The sequence below is a fragment of the Leptonotus elevatus genome, chromosome 14 (genome assembly GCF_054856555.1).
Source record: "Leptonotus elevatus isolate MCC_2025b chromosome 14, RoL_Lele_1.0, whole genome shotgun sequence".
Classification (NCBI taxonomy): domain Eukaryota; kingdom Metazoa; phylum Chordata; class Actinopteri; order Syngnathiformes; family Syngnathidae; genus Leptonotus; species Leptonotus elevatus.
The window spans coordinates 8,657,526-8,674,865 of NC_141252.1; the positions used below are offsets into that span (position 1 = coordinate 8,657,526).

Consider the following 17,340-nt stretch of genomic DNA (forward strand, 5'->3'; position numbering starts at 1 on the left):
AAAAACACCAGATAAGAAATCAGTGATAATTTGAGGGCCTGAATTCAACACTCACAGAGTCGAAAGCCCGGCGTCTTTGGCTGTTGTTGCTGCAGCTGCTGCTGGTGCGAAGTCTCACTGTAGACAGTGGTCACGTCTCCTTTCTCGCAGCTATTGTAGCAGCGCCCGTTGCTGCATACCCGGCGGCACGTGGTGGGCGTGAAGACGATCTTTATGCGGTCTAGGTTGGAGGTGAGGTTGGCCCCTGGAAAGCACACGCACAGCCGGTTGAGAAGGAGCAACATCAGAGTTAGACTGGAGGCAAGCTCCATTCCTCCTCCTTCAGCCTCACTGTGACACTCTACTCATCTATTGGCGGAGTAACGGGCAGTTTATAAGTGCACAAGGGCGTGTGCCGATAATCGCCATTGGCACGCTGTAACTGAATGAGCAACCGCACTGCAGGCCAGAAAACATGGAGCAGATAGGTGGCTAGCCTCCAGGGCCTTTATCTTTGCGAGAGGGTGTTTCAGATGGGTGTATGAGTGAAGGGGGCAAAGAGAGGTGAGGGCAAGTGAATGTTGTGTACAGATGGGGCTGCTGTTACTCTGGTGCCCAGAGGTGAAAAGAAAACAGTTAAGTATACAAAGAAATATGTTGTATGAAGGAAGCTTATTGGGTGAGTGTTCAGCAGGTCTGAGTTTCGGGGTTCGAATCTCGGGTCCGGCTTTCCTTTGTGGAGTTTGCATGTTCTCCGTGTTTTTTTCCCCTCCAGTTACACCCACATTCTAAGAACATGTGGTTCACTGGAGATTCCACCATGAGTGTGAATGAGTGTATGTGTCATGAAATTGGTTAGTCACCAATCCAGGGTGAAGCCCAAAGTCAGACGTAACCCTAATGAAGACAAGTACCATAGAAAAGGGGTGGATGGATGGAAGTGCAGTGAGTACCAGACATCTATTAAAGTGGAAGTCAACCGTAAACATTTCTTGACAATAGTATGTTATATGTGACCTCACTAGTTTAAACATTACATTTTGATTAATATTACATTTGTGGAATATGAGTTATGAAGCAAAATCCAGCCATTTTTGTCCATCTCAGGGGGCGGCCATTTTGCCACTTGCTGTCGACTGAAGATGCCATCAACCTTGCTCAGGACTCAGGCAACGACCAATCACAGCTCACCTGTTTTCTGAAGCTGAGCTGTGATTGGTTGTTACTTGAGCACTGAGCAACATTGATGTCATCTTCAGTCGACAGCAAGTGGCAAAATGGCCGCCCCCTGAGATGGATGCAAACGGCTGGATTTTGCTGCTTAACTCATATTCCACAAATGTAAAATTAATCAGAATGTCATGTTTAGGTCACATATAACATATTATTGTCAAGAATTGTTTTTTTTTGTTTCGACTTCCCCGTCAAAGGGGAAACATTTAGTATGTTTCAGTTGATATGAAATAATACAAAATTAGGTAATTGCTGCTACCTAATTTCTTTGGGGTCGATTTGAGGTGTGGTGTTTATTTAAAATCCATCATGTGAAAAATCAGGGTACGGCATCCATTACAACGATTTGAGAAAGGAGACAATAATTAAAAAGGGCCGATTTACTCCCAAGAAGCATCAAAAGAGACCAACAAGCATACCGCCTTTGCTCTGACTACTTTACTTTACTTGACTTCAACCGCACTAAAGTTATCTAATAAAATGGACTTTAACTATATCTTTATGTGAGACTGGGCTGGGTGCCAATAATGTCCAAGTGTTTACCTCTGCTCACACTCTTCAGCAGAGGCAAGCATGCAGATGAGCGGCACAGCTGAGCACAGGCGTGAAGTACAGTCTGGGACGCTGCCAATATTAGTTTTTTTCTTTCTTGTGGCCCATGTTCCAGTTAGCAGTGACACAGCAGGATGTGTCAGGATGTATTCTGACCTCAGCAGTGTGTTGTTTGTTTTGACGCGGCAAGGCTGTGCGCAAATGTCAACTGTGCATGTAAAGAGAGCGATTTATGACTTTTTTTTTTTTTTTACCTGCTGGCGTCAATGCATTGTTGAATTGCCCATGTAGCTGGTTGTTACTGGTGGGCCTGTGAGTGTTGAAGTAGTCATGCCCGTTTCTTTGTCCGTGGGAGTTCCTGTGCTCATTTCCGTGGGTGTTGCCGTTGGGCAGCGCGTTGGAGATGATCGGCCCAGAGGATGACGGATAACGCTTCACGGTACGGGAGGTCCCTGTCAGCTGAGGGGAGGATTCAGGGGGTCCCCGTCTCACTTGGGTCCTGTCAATCACATCATCACAAGACCACAAACATATGACCTCAGAGCAAAGTGAAGGTCCCGCACATATACACTCAATCAGCATCACCGTGAAATTGGTTTAAGCGTGGTGAGCCTGTGCAAAAGAAAATCATATTCCTGAGAGATGAGCATTGTGTCTTAGGTCATAACTCTGCTTAATTAATAAATTTGTACAAATTAAATCTATAATAAAAGCATAGTTGTCTCAACTAACATCTGCTGCAGGTCAAGAAGCCGTGACCCTTACTCATCCACAAAGATTCTTTTTGATGACACAAAAGACATTTTGGTAAGAAAAGATAATTCATCACTTAAATGAAAAAACAACCAGGGAAAAACGATCCCGGTCCCAGATTCCCAAAGAAAACGATGTTGCCATGAGGCCTATATTAGCTTGCCCGGCACCCATTTAGTCTGCTTGACTAGATGATGAACTTGTCTGGACCGAAACAACATCCTGAATGATAAACAGGGCTGCAGGAAGTATTAAAACTAGGGTCGAAGAACAAAGCTTGACCCAGGCACACTTTTTTTTTTCAGCGTTTGATTTGGGTCAATTACTTGAGCCCGTGTTGTGCGACCTGGAAGCTGAGCTCATGTGAGAGACTTGGGGGAGTCGCGTGCCTCAGACAGAGAGGCAGACAGTCTTACCTGGGATGCGGGGGCTTAGGAAGTTTTCTTGGCCCATTCTGACATTCATCCTTGCAAAAACACATCTGGATCCTACTTATCTGGCCTGTCAGACGGCCAGCAGAACAAGACACTGTCGAACCAGACCAAATCAGATCAGTAGAAGAAAGGTTCTGCAAAGCACACCGGTGACCTTGCAAGTGTTTGCTTTTTTCATAACCCAATTCATAGAGAGACTTCGTATAAATTGTCTTAATGTACTACAGTGCTTAACAAATTTATTAGATCACCATCATCTATTTGTCTCAGAGACCATCCAGCTAGATAAAGTACATTAATGAGTATTAATTAAGTTTCAGTGAGCTCTCTTTTGACAAACGATCAAAAGATGTGTGCTTCTCTGTATTAAACCACTAAAACGAATGGACAGTGAAATCAAGAAAAAATAAGGATTCATAATTTTTGTTATTTTTTTGTAAAATAGTACATTTGTCATAAATCACAACCATAATCCTTTTCATTTTAGAATTTAAAATAACTTTTACATACTAGTGTATTACATTTACAAAATCGTGTCGGGCTGAAACTTCAAAAGTCACAATTTGGTAAAACATTATTATTTTCAAAAATCTATATTATTGGTTAGTCCAAATGTGTGGGTGTTATTTTTTTATATTATAGACTAATCTAAAGTGTTTAAAATGGCTTGCTTTGATGATGCAATGTTAAAGAGGAAGTCAACTTTAAACATTTCTTCATACTAATATGTTATATGTGACTTCACTAGTCGAAACATGACATTGTCATTAATAATACATTTGTAGAATATGAGTTATGCAGCAAAATCCAGCCATTTTTATCCATCTCAGGGGGTAACCCTTTTGCCACTTGCTGTCGTCTGAAGATGACATCACAGTTGCTTAGGGCTCAGGCAACGGCCAATCACAGCTCACCTGTTCTCTGAAGGTGAGCTGTGATTATTTGTTACCTTAGACCTGAGCAAGTGTGATGTCATTTTCACTCGACAGCAAGTGGAAAAATGGCCGCCCCCTGATATGGATAAAAAATGCTGGATTTTGCTGCTTAACTCATATTCCACTACACTGTAAAAAATATATATATATATAATATTTAATAATGTAATATTTACTTGAAAAAAAACAACTAATAAAGTTTTTTCAATCAGAAATTCAAAGTAAATTTTACAAGGAGAGTTGTGAGTACATTGTACCAGTTTGTTAAAGAAAGAAAAAGAGCTACTCAAGCGTTGAGGAACTAACTCGTGACCTTCCGCTTGGGAAACAGCCACTCTTGCTGTTTGCCACTATACTGCATTGCTAGTGTGTCCAAATGAGACCAAAAATTGATCTCTTGGAGGTACAAGGATTCGTTCCTCAACCCTTGGGTAGCTTTTTTTATTATTATTATTTTCTTTTCTTTTTTATATACATATTAACTGGTCAAATGTGCTCATAACTCTCCTTGTCAAATTTACTTTGAATTTCTGAGTGAAAAAACTTTACTATGTTTTTTTCAAGCACAGATTACTCTGTTTTGGGGGTAAGGGGGGGGTCTCCTCCTCCCGACAGCAATATTTAGATAATTATCTGTGCTATTAATTTACGGCAGCTGTGGTATGAACCTTACGTTAATTTGTGGTCTAACATACAGTAATTGTTATGTGCGGTACTTGCACTTTCATACATGTGACAATCTGAATAAAAATACTTGCTGAAACTGTTCTTTACCAGGAATCCTTTGTGTTGGTATGCAGACCACAATCTTTTAAACTTGGCAGAGGTCTGCGCTCTACTTTGTAGTTACATGTGATTCAGAGCCACACACCATGTATTTAGACAGTGAATCAGCTCCCAACAGTCACAACAATAACCAGATAAATAAACATGTTACATAAAACGCATGAATACACACACGCACACAACATTCCAAGCTGTGATAAATGCATCGCAAGTCAACGCATGACTCTTTATACCCAGAACAGGCTAGAAAGCACCTCCCTGCTGTCGGCGAAGAGAAGAAATAAAAGGAAAAGGGGAAAAGAGAGACAAACATTTGATAGTGTTCTCTCGCGTCATCTTTTGAAAAGGCAGCGGACTGAAGATGACAGCTGTTGACCTAGAGCCTGAACCTCCATGGGCGGCTCCCATGGATTAGGATATGACAGTGGGAAACACAAGGTGCTCGAGTCAAGGTGGGGACGCCAGAGAACGCTGCTCCGCCGTCCGCTCCCAATCATGATGAGCTTTTTCCATCGTTTACAATGATACCTGGCTCGCACGCATCCTGCCTCTTTTCCTGGGCTTAGCCAGATGTTGCTCTCCCTGTCATTGACTTTCAATGGCGAAGCGACTTCCTTCCAACATGAGCTCACAGCTGCCCCCTCTGCCTGCAGATCAGGGGCCACTGAGAGCAAGCACAACTCTGCATACTTGATGTCATCATTAGGTCCCAGCAAAGGAGCCAGGGAGGAACTAACTCTTCCCCCTCCTTGTTCTGGGTGACTTGAAAGCAATTTTAAGACCTCGGCCAAGATTACACTGCACATGATTTTAAAAGACACATGGAAAAATGTTTGGGATATCAAATGATGGCCATGCATGTTCAATTAAATCCCTGATGATCCCGATGAATAAGCTGCTAAATGTGAGCGCAGTTCACAGACGCACAACAGGATTATTCGGCTCTGTGTCTTCTGGAAGTAAAACAAGCTCATGTTTCCAAGCAGCTACGGTCAATTACACCAAACAGAAGATGTTACATGCTTGACCACTGGACCAGCTTATCTATTCAAGGAGAAACCAACCTTAAACATTTCTTGACAATAATATGTTAAATGTGACCTCACTAATATAAACATGACATTCTGATTATTGTTACTTTTGTGGAATATGAGTTATGCAGCAAAATCCAGCTGTTTTTATCCATCTCAGAGGGCGGCCATTTTGCCACTTGCTGACTGACTCACTGTTGCTCATGGCTCAGGCAACGACCAATCACAGCTTACCTGTTTTCTGCAGATGAGCTGTGATTGGTTGCTATCTGAGACATGAGAAACTATGATGTCATTTTCACTCGACAAGAAGTGGCAAAATGGCCCGGTAGAAGCGTCTCTGCTTATATCATGACAATTTATGCTGTCCACGTTGATTGATATTGATAAAAACTGCTGGATTTAGCTGCTTAACTCATATTCCACTAATGCAATATTAACTGGAATACCGTATTTAGACTAGTGGGGCTGCATAGAATATATTATTATTAAGAATATTTTTGGGGGCTGACTTTTCCTTTAAGATTGCGGATTTTCACCCACCTCAATCTTTTTCAGAATATTATAAAAACATTATAAAGTCTACACAACCAACCACATCTTAATTGCTGTATTTCAAATAAATTCTAAAGGTAAAACTATTATATAATAACTTTTATATATTTGATTCATTCTTGACCTAACTGTACTGTGTGAAAGTAAACCTCAGCCCAAACAATTGATCTTAACCTTCTGTCTTTTGATATCTGATTGCGAAGAAGGCCTCCAAGACATAACGCTATTGGTCGGGTCAACTTTCACTCGTCATATGGAAAGCTATTAAACCTCATCACATTTGCGGAAATTACAAATCACAGTGAGAGCCAAGAATTTACACTCAGCAAGGACCAACCCTGTAAATCTTCCAACGCGTTGCACAACCATGACTTGGCGTTCAATCACAGTAAATATCTTTGAACTTGTTTTGGTATTACAGCATGCGGATGCTCGCCACTCACGAATCCTTGACAGACAGCATGAATGGTAGTTCCAGACTCACGTACTAAACCCAGATGGGGCTGGAAAGGAGATGGTCTTGGAGCTGCAGTAGAGCAAAGTCAAGTGCTGTGAAAGGAGGCCAGGTCTGAGAACTGGAAGACAAGTTCAAAAAAGCCACAAAAAAACTCTGATCTTTGAGCTTCTGCTCATGCTAAACACAAACTATGCGTGAAATTGTGTCCAACATAGTACACTGCCAGGCCAAAACGTAGGTGTACTTTGAAGTTTTGCTGAATCTACTCCAAGGGTCGGGACTTGTCAAAGTATTTGGTTAGGTGGTTTGGTTGATTGGTTGCCAGTCAACTTGGACAGTCTTAAAGTGTCATGATATAAGCAGAGATGCTTCTACCGGGAAACAGGAGTCTTGGGAAAAGGATGAACAGGAAAATTCTGGATTCATCCGATGATCCTGTTCAGTCCAAACATTCACACAAAGACACACACACAGTGATCAAGATCCAGAGGAATTGTTTACATCTCAAATAATCTCTGTAGGCTACCCTGTTTGACAAACGTTTATGTAAGACCTTGCAACATCAGGTTTGGTCCGAAGTTGATTCATTTCCTCACAGCTCAGTCTGGTGGCGTTTGTTATTGTCTCTCCCAATAAATTTCCATTTGAAATTAAGGTTTTTGTCAGTTACAGCTAATTTGTTTTCAGAAGTATTACCTACTTTTTCCAACAGCACATTGCCATGAAAAAGAGGTATGTTATTTTGATATTACTTTTCACCTCTCAGCCCTTGAAGCTCAGCACAAACCTTTCTTGGCAATGCCCATTTTTCATTTCCATTTGTTTGAACGTTGTCTAGTCCAAAACCATGTTTAAAAGCTTGGATTGCTGGTTTATAGAAGCCAATGCAGAAAACAGACTGATATAAGGAGCTCGCCTGGATGTTGGAGAGAGTCATTTGGCTCCGAACATACAATCTAAACAAGACAGTCTGACAGCTGGGAAAAAGTGTCTGGTATGGGCATACCAGTCTGAATCACAACACACAACTCAAAAATGGACAGATTCGGTCTTCACATTTGTCTTTGTGACTTGCAGACATGACCTGCAGTGAAATGAATGACAGACCTCTGCAGCCATAATCATTACAACCACACAAGTTGCTTTAACCACCTTGGGAAATTTGAGATATTTGTTTAAACCTTAAGGTTGGGTTTACCCTTTCTCCAACTAAAAGTGTCGGCCAAAACATGTTTTATGTAAGAGTTGTATGAAATTATAGCAATTTAAAGGCTACTTGGAAAATGGCAAAGTGAATGACCATCATTACAAGTGTAAATCAAAGTTTGGGCATTTTCATTCATTTAGGGAACACATTAAAGTTGACTTCATACCTCGCCATCAAATACGGTGATCATCAGTCTGACTGCAGGGAGCAGCAGAAATTAAGGAAATTGTGCAAACGGCATCTGAAACAATGAAAACTTTGTACTACTTTGATCAACCGCTACAAAAACATCTTTCAGCAAATGGGGTTGATTTATGAATGGGCCGTGGTGCTGAATGAGAGAGCTTTGTCAGGTATTCAAAAACATAGTCCAAGCCAAAAGTACTGTATGAAACGTGCAAAATAATCTCATAGTATATTTATTAGCGCTGACAGACAGCCATGTGAATTACTACTGTTAGGATGGGCATTAGACTAAAATCCTTTCATCGCGGAAACACGAAAATCGTACACATTAAAAAAATTGATTTGTTGTTATTTTTAAATATTATTTTAAATGGGATGGGGAAAAAAATCTCTGAATGTTCTGAACTCCTGTTTCCTTGAGGTGCCATGGTGAAGTTATTGGTGGATGTAGCACAACTTCCCATAGCTGTTCTTTAGGCCACAGGCTAGTTTAGAGTGAATCAACAGGACCTCTGTTGGTTGTAGCTAAATAATGCATACAAATTTCAGCTTGAAGACACAATTTACCAATAATCAATTATACAAGATCAACAGATCGAATGATTCATCAATTATTATGCCTATCTCTAGGTTCTGGACTAACGAGACTTTCAAAGTATTGCAGGTCAACACCAGCATGTCTGATGCGTCTCCTCACAATTTGTATGAAATGATGACGGGTGAGATATCGTTGATAATCTAAAAAAAAACTCAGTTGCACTCCATTCTACCTTTCTCAGATGCAGTATCTATGACCTAGATGACTGAAAGCCTTCACTGATAATCCCAGGAGATGTAATTTAATAACTCAAAGACATGCATACACACTTGTTCATGTTTTGCTATCCTAAGCCCAGCAGTGTTATAAATCCCCGTCTAAAACATCAACTACAATGTATTGTGGAAAGTTCAAACATTCCAGATTAGCTATGAAGATGCTATCGTGCATTTAAATCCCTCTTGCCAAGTATGACATTGTGTGTCCAGAATTTCATATAGTAACAAGTTTTTATAGCGTTTATATGAGATAAGTGATGAGATTAATTGCTATCTGGGTATTTCAAATCTATTTGCTTTTACTTTGAAAAGATACTCGTATGGTTGCTTTCAAATAGTTGATATACCACACAGAGGCCACAATGAAAAGAGTTCAGTCTGGAATTTGGTTTGTCTTAGCAGTCTCTGTATATTTTAGGAGGTGAAAGAAGTCTCTGTGGGCTGAGAAAAATAAATTAAACCTTTTTTTTTTATACACACAAGTCAGTGCACCACACCATGTGCACCACCGGCAGTCAAAACCAATTGCGGTCACTCTTTTCATTTCTCAGGCTTTACGCAGCATTCATCCACACTTCGTTTGCCACCAAGGCCCGTGTCATTCTTTCAATAAAATCCTGAGGTTTGATTCCCAGCATGTGCCATTAAATATAATGGGTAATTTTTCATTACGTTGTTGTTGTGTGCTTCTCTTAGCAACAAGGTCGTATAAAGGTACAGTGGCAGGCTTTATGCTAATTGGGAATACAAAAATAACTCCGCAACTGCTCCTGTCACAGTAAAGTCTGACCTAAAATTACAGCTTTTTCTAGAAGTTTAATCACTGGTAGTAAACCTTCACTTTATATAGACAGCTTTGCCAAGCTAAACACTCCAGACGTTTCAACTGTATATAAAGATGTTAAAAAAAATTTTTTTTTTAATTGTCCTATTAGTCAGGGATACATTAGGTGGATGTTAAGGGTGCCATGGAACCTAGGGGGCGCCAAAATCAGGTTCAAAATTATTCAATGTAATTATATTAAAACACAGAATCAACTCTTGATTTAAAGTAAAAATGTTTTCACTATAAAGGAAAAGAAAGAATAAATTGAAATAGACAATAATCAATTAATTAAAGAAGCGAATAGGAGCAATGTGAACTACTGTAATCATTTAAATCAGTGCTCCTGCCCGGAGCGTAAAAAACGACGTACCCAGCCACAGCTGACAGCAAACTGGACAAAGATCCTTTGTAAAGGTACTGCTGCAAGTTGCAACACAACAAATTGTGCAGGACTGAATCATCTACACAAGCCCGTAGACGTAGAGGCAGCAATGATTTTAGACTCGTTTGCGAGTTGCTGGTGAGTTGGGCAGATGCAGCAGCAGCGGCTTACAAACTGTGCTTCACCTAAATTGAATTAACTCTTGAATGTCTGGGTTAGCTGCAGTATTTTCTACATTTATGACGGTAATTCCACTTTATATAATTTTACATGACAAAAGTTTCATATTAAAGATAAATAAGAATGAGATCATGTTAAACAAAAAACCTAAAGCAATAGTGACAGCCCCATTTGTTGTGGAAGAATGTAAAACATGAGTAAATCTAAGACGGAAGCATGAGTAAAATCAAATGAAATCTTCCAAGGGTAATCAATCTCTTTCAAGTGAGCTGCACAGCTATACAATAACTTGACAATTGATCCCGAACATGGAACAGATAACAGAATCAAATTTAAAGAAATGCCAAAGTACTATTATTACAAATGATAAAACCAACTACTCCCTCATCCGGCTGGTTGAGGTCAATTTGTTGATATGATCCCAGAGAACTTGTCAAAATGACCAAAACAGTCCAGAGCACAAGGATGAAAAAAGGGTGGGAAAGGGTGAAATCAGCAAAAGAGCAGTTGCTACATTTGGTTTGTCCCATGAGGTGTCAAATTTTTTTCCTTCATCACATGTGCAAGATAAATTTGGCTTAGAAATGAACAGGATGCCCTTTTTTCACACTATTTTTATTGGTCAACAAATGCCTGCGATTTGAAACAAGCCATTTTCTCCATCAATATCTAAATAGGCTTTGCTCTGATTAGGCCATTGTTCTACCTAATTTGATATGGAAACAACTTTCCTTTCAGTTGGTAACTACCGATATGTGGACATTACCATGTCTTTCCATTACGATGGCTACATTGAAATTCAGTGAGCTATCGGCGGCAGCAATGTTATGCATAAAACAGTGTGTGTGGGGGGGGGGGGGCATCTTGATGGAAGGGGTGGTTTTAAAACAATAGTACAAAAAAAAAGATGTTCGACTTTTGTAAGTGCCTGTAAACTGACAGGTTTATTTCTTCATTTACCAGTTGATCGAGGTCAGAACCCTTTTGTGTCTCAACTAAACCACGCCAGAGTTTGGTTACTTTGTGCGCACCTGACCAAAATGCACCAAGTGAGAAGAGTAAACTACTGTAGAGGTCAATTAGAATAGACCAACAGTGTTAGTCTATAGTACAAGCACCCCTTACTGCCTTAGTAATGGATGTTTGCAATTGTGTCGTATTCATTTTTGGCTGAAGCAAACCTATTTTCCCATTCCCAGTCAAACCAATGACTGTGTTATGCATCCAAAGAAGTGGTTTGTTTGAAATGCACGCTCCTTGGAAATTACATTTATTGAAGGTAGTGCCAAGAGAGTTTAAAATGAGTAAGTTCCATCACAGAAAATGACTGCACACAGACACTTTCTTCTAAAATACGTGGAGGGATAAGGCCAAACATCGGTGAGCAATTAAGGGCCAGTCTTTTTTTTTTCTTTTTTGATAACATCTCCAGTCATTATGACTTAGATAATTGTGGGTCCTGGAAGAATATTTCCCCTTGTGAAAATATGGGTGTGTCTAAAGGCTTATCGCACCCGCCACTGAGACTGGATTAAATCATGTTCTCTGTCTGGACAGCCTTCCAAGAATATCTCTAGTAGCAGCCAGATCCTGGGTGAAATGAATTACTGTGGGTTTGGTTTGGATAAGCCTTTTTTGTCTGTCTCCCAACGGGGATAGGGCTCATACAAATGGGTCTAGTCAAGCATGAAAAACAGCAAAGAACTATAGAAAAGTGTATTAGTTGGACCTGATACACTGACAAATTATGAGATGAAATGCAATAATTTTATTACAATGGTATCATTTGAGTGCAAGTATGAAAATAGCATATGATAGATTTGCAAGTGTTGAATGGGAGAAAACTGGACTTCTTGGTTTTGTTGAAAGAGACTTCAGTTTTCGATCAAACACAAGAATGCTACCAAAAGTTCAAGTTGCCTTCAATTCAACTTTTGAAGATTACCATGACCTGGATGACTGACTACACAGTACTGTATATAATAGAGTTAGACATGAACATAACACACAACTGTATTGGGGTAAACAGTTCCCTTTTTGTCTCCTAGGGCGCCAAAGACATAATAAATCCAGAGAGGTCTGATCCTGGATGGAAGCACAGTGGTGCGGTTGCTGTGGTTCAGGGGTTACAATCATAACGTCTGCAGACATTGTGAGCTGAGAGGAAATTCAACCCTCGCTGCTCTGTTGTAGTTACTCTGATCATTCACTTAGCAAAATGCCACAGGACAGGTCAGCAGGAAGAGCCACTGCTGACTCAGCTATTTCTGTGAGTGTCACATGTCAGACTGCTCTGACAGAAAGCCAGAATATATTTCCGGTAGAGAAGGCGACTGATGGAACTTTTAGAGCAATAAAGAAATGTTCTCACAACAGTGGTGAAGGCACATATAAGCTATAATAATATTTGACTGATTTCTATATTGAGATGCCCCGCCTCCATCTGCTTCAACCAAGGCACTAGAAACGATTAGTCCCCTGCACCAATTTGCTTGATTTTCCCAACGAAACTGGGCCAACTGACACTGCGGCTCAGATAGTGTGTTGCAGACAAGGGTTTAGAGAAATAAGATGTGGGAGTGAAAGACGTATCTGTCCCACGCTGAGTGCTAAATTCTCTATGGTCCTTTGTTCCCCCTAGCCTAGCAGGAAGTCAAACACTCATGGGACTCATTTGGCTCTGTATTTTTAGACAGAAACACAAGCTACTTTTCCTTGCCCAACTGAGTCAATATTGCTACGTTAAGCTTAGTGAAATTCAGTCTACAGTACATTTAGACTGTCTTCAATACATTTATTACACTTGTCAAGCAACGTACAGTGAGCGAAGCTGAAACCACTTCTCTTGTGCTGGTGCTAGGCAAAAACAAGAACACTCAAAGGCCAGAACCTTTTCTGTTCATTCCCATTCTACCGACACAGGATGAAATCTGCCGTAACTGACATTTACTGGCCAAAAGGTGAAAGGATGATATTCACCTGTCTTTTTTTTAGGTCAGCAATGCAGACTGTCAAGTGTTACAGCAGTACAACAGACCAAATACAAATTACCTTTAACTACACATGTGGAGCTAATGGAGCATTTGTGCTATTGTTTTTTTTTTCTTTTAAATCTTCAAAACCACTCCCCCTTTTTTGTTGTGCTTTGACATATTTGATCATGAGTAGTGACAAGAGCAATGTTTATGAATTATACTTCCATACAGGTGCCGAGGTCACCTATGTGATTTTGGCAGCAGATCCAGTTTGCGCTGCTGCCGCTGCTGCTGGTGTGGTTTGTCTGTAATAGGAGTGAAAGCAACCAGTGATCCATGATTAACAAGGAGAACTCCCACTATGACCACAGTTTCCTCTGAGAAACGACTGTGTGGTTATGTGCAAAGCCTTGAGTCAACAACCCACACACAAGCGCTCGGCCATAGTCACCATGCATACTGTACGTGGGTCATAACAGTTAATGCAGAGATCATACTGTTAAGGGTCATTCATCTGTTATTTGTTCCCTGCTGTTAATTCCTCATCATCATTTTTCATATATCAAGCAGTTGGATGAACTGATCATTACAGACGAGCTAGTTACTACAGGTTACCAATATTTTTAACTCAGTTCCTCTTTTTTGACAATCGGAGACAGGGTCTTCACGAAAACAATTTCATTTTAACCATCCAGTCATTTATTAGTCAGATACCTTTATCACTACAGCTACATGGACTGTCCAGGTGCCTTCTTCAGTCCGATTATGTAACAGAAAATGAGAGCAAGATGACCTTTGCAGGGATGATGTACATGCTGCACACGCATCCTGCTCTGCCCCGATCTGTTTCCTGCAGACGACTGATGTCATAGACTAATGGGGGTGTGGAGGTGATACGAGGGCCTCAATGGAGAAGGTGATTTATGTGTTATCACTATTCCAGCTTAGCCAAGGGAGTTCATCATTGGCCTTGACCTTCCTACCACGACCATCTGTGATCTATAGGATTTTATGCTGACAGTGACATGATTTTCATGACTGCTGTGTGTCACACTTACAGGAAAGGCCCAATGTCACAATGAAGCGTATTAACACGTCACAATTCAGGTGAGGAAATAGCTATGTTTTTTTTTTTACCTCCATTAAAATCTCAGTTTTAGAGTTCCCGAGCGCATTTTGTTGAGGCTTTTGGTAAAACTGGGTCAAAAAAGGTGAAAGGTTGTTCCTGTGTCCCAGAGTTCAACATATGTTAAGGTTTTTAACTCCAGGCAGACAGGAAGTAAAGGATGGGCTGTGGAGCCACTGACAAACAGGTAGACTATTTTCCCTACAAAATTATGGCTGATGCCAAAGATGCACGCAGACCAGCAGCAACAGCATCAAGTGTTGATCAAGATTATAAAAAAAACTGCAACTTTTCATACATTTGATAGATAATTCTGTTATTCTCAATAGAAGCGTTAACAATGTGAAAAACAGAAGAATGTACATCTGAAACTCTGTGAAGTGGACTCACATTCAAAACAAACACAAAACTCTTATTTGTCCCAATGGAGTGTCTAGCCATGGCAACAGGAGATGATCATCTATAGACACGAGAATGAGTACGTAGCAACTAACATACCAATGCAAGTCGTGAAGCACTTTTTATTACGCAGTTCTACTTTGTCATTACAGTTAAGTTAAGGGAGTGTTTGAAGAGTGTTTTATTGTTTTAAGATAGTAATGTTACAGGGACTTAACAAAACAGACTGTTAGACTTTTAAGGTTCCATTTTTGTTTATGGTTTTATTGAACGTATAAACACAAAGAAAACACATTACAAGTCTAAAATATAAATTGAAGTAAAAAAAAGAAAACTGCACATCAAGCCAAACAGGCATCGGGCCAAAAGTGGTATTGTTTTGTGCAATTTGTACACTTAACTCAATCAAACCCAAAAATGTATAGATATGTTTTTTAATACTTTGTCCTTCACTCCCAAGAAAGGAATTTATAGTTTTTTTATGTTTATTTTATGCCAGAGCTGTGGTTCTCAACCCCGGTTCTTGAGTACCCTTATCCAGCCTGTTTTCCATGTCTCCGTCAGTCAACACAGGTGTTTCAAACAATCAGCTAATCAGCAAGCTCTGTTCGAACCCTGATAATGATCCTCAGCTGTGTTGGCTGAGGGTGACATGCAAAACAGGCTGGATAGGTGTACTCTAGGACCGGAGTTGAGAACCACTGTGATAGAGCATACCGAATGCTTAGATGCAGCTTCGGACCTGAAGAGGTTGCTAAAAGCAATGGTAGTTATTACAAAAAAACAGCCAGCATATGGTAGCAGAGTATAAGAGATCAACCAAGGCCATGATGCAAGAAGCTCTTTTCCCCAGTGTTTTCAACAGGTTTGTGAACAATGATGAAACTTTTTCCTGATGAAAGAAGAGACTCTAATCTATTTTTTGATAGGTTCCATGTTTTTATAGCAATAGAACAGAATATTCTGTGGGCCTGGCGAAATCAGTCCAAATCCAGTAAAACAGCCGGGAGTGAAGGGGGTTGCTTCAGTGAAAATGGCTGGGAGTGAATGAGTTAATAAGAGACATTATGACATTACACTTGGCCTCTAAGATAGCAATATCTGACTCCTTCATTGAAGGCAATGACTTCCAGTCCAGTGTCCACACAAATCAGAAAACAATCGAATGATTGCAATGAATGGTTAACTTAAACAAAGCCTCTGGGAACTTAAAGTAAAGACAATGAAGTTGTCACATTTCATAAAGTAAACACATACAAAACTTTGAATTCAGCAAATGAAAATGTCTGGAAAAAAGGTGCGACCAAGTGACAAATTTGGAAACAACGAGGTTAACAGGAGTAGTTGTTGGTCTTGAGCCCTGTGATGACTATTGAGTACTCATGTAATGATGTAGTAATGGGTCATATCATTCACCACAATAACCTCTATAATACTTAACATGGCAGCCTAGTGGAAAGAAAAAACTAAGGTCATTTAATTTCATGGTGGCCATTGCACAGACTGGTCAACAAACTTACTGGGTTTCTGTTTCTCTACTACAATTGGTGGCTGCTAATGAGCCAACAACTTTGCCTCGATAAATGAAACTAAAAGAAGACTGCGACTGACGTGATCCTGGGCTAGTCGGTTTACTGTGTAGAGATTATTATCACTGTGGTTATTGTTTTAAATTCTTTATTTAAATGTTTTCTCTCCCTGCGTCTGTCTAATTATTTTTCCAAACTATTGCTTGTTCTTGGCGCCACTTGACAGGTGAGGTCAATAAAAGGGTGCTGCTGACATAAAAAGTCAAATGTGATCCAAGACAGACTTATTTAGTACCTGACACCCTCTCCAGGAGGACGAAAGTAGAAGGAAAGTAGCTGCACATATGGGAAGGAATTTACTCCCTGGGCATTTAGGTAAGAAAAAAATAAAGATATTTCTGAAGCAGACGTCAGTCCTCCCTACTCCTTAATCCAAATACCAAAACTGGGCAATGGTGTTGTTGTCTCACTATCTCACTCTATGACTTCATGTTGCTCGTGCTTTCTTGGCTTTGGAGCAGTGAAACATCAATCAGATATATGAAACCAAGACTTGCATCCTCCACTTCTTCTCCAGGGGGAACTCTTTCCACCCTTTCAAGTCAAGTCTGGGCCAAAAGAATGCAGAACATTTTCTGTCAGTCCATGAGATATAAGATTTGCACTCCAATTTGTCTCAAAGCTTACTGGAAGGACCGCGGAAATAAATAAATCTGAGGTGATTTACAATGTTGGCAGATTTTCCACCTGTCATGTTAAGGGTTTTACGCAACAACCACATCTAATAATTAGCCAAAGCTGCATGCTGGGAAATCTTGAATTCCGGAAGAGGGAAATGTCTCATCTTGGAACCTAACCACACTTCTTACAAGTCGTTAGTCAGCTTTCACAAAATTATGAGGGTGAACAGTCACGACGAGGGAACGCGTGATTCAGCATTACTCTCTTTCCTTTTACTATCACTCTCTTTGACCCAAAACTGTGAGTCAGGAAGCAGAA

The 17,340-nt window shown here is 40.2% G+C and overlaps 1 protein-coding gene across 2 annotated transcripts in view; it reads right to left on the reverse strand.

Moving 5' to 3' along the window:
- The window catches only part of LOC147162856 (latent-transforming growth factor beta-binding protein 2-like), a 95,286-nt gene that overhangs the window by 56,681 nt on the left and 21,265 nt on the right, over nt 1–17,340 (reverse strand). For both annotated transcript variants that reach the window (XM_086094738.1, XM_086094737.1), the window contains exons 4-5: nt 2,019–2,263; nt 56–244 (exon numbers count right to left, since the gene is read on the reverse strand). In XM_086094738.1, coding sequence (XP_085950864.1) covers nt 56–244; nt 2,019–2,263 — 434 coding nt within the window. The remainder of the gene's footprint in view (nt 1–55; nt 245–2,018; nt 2,264–17,340) is intronic.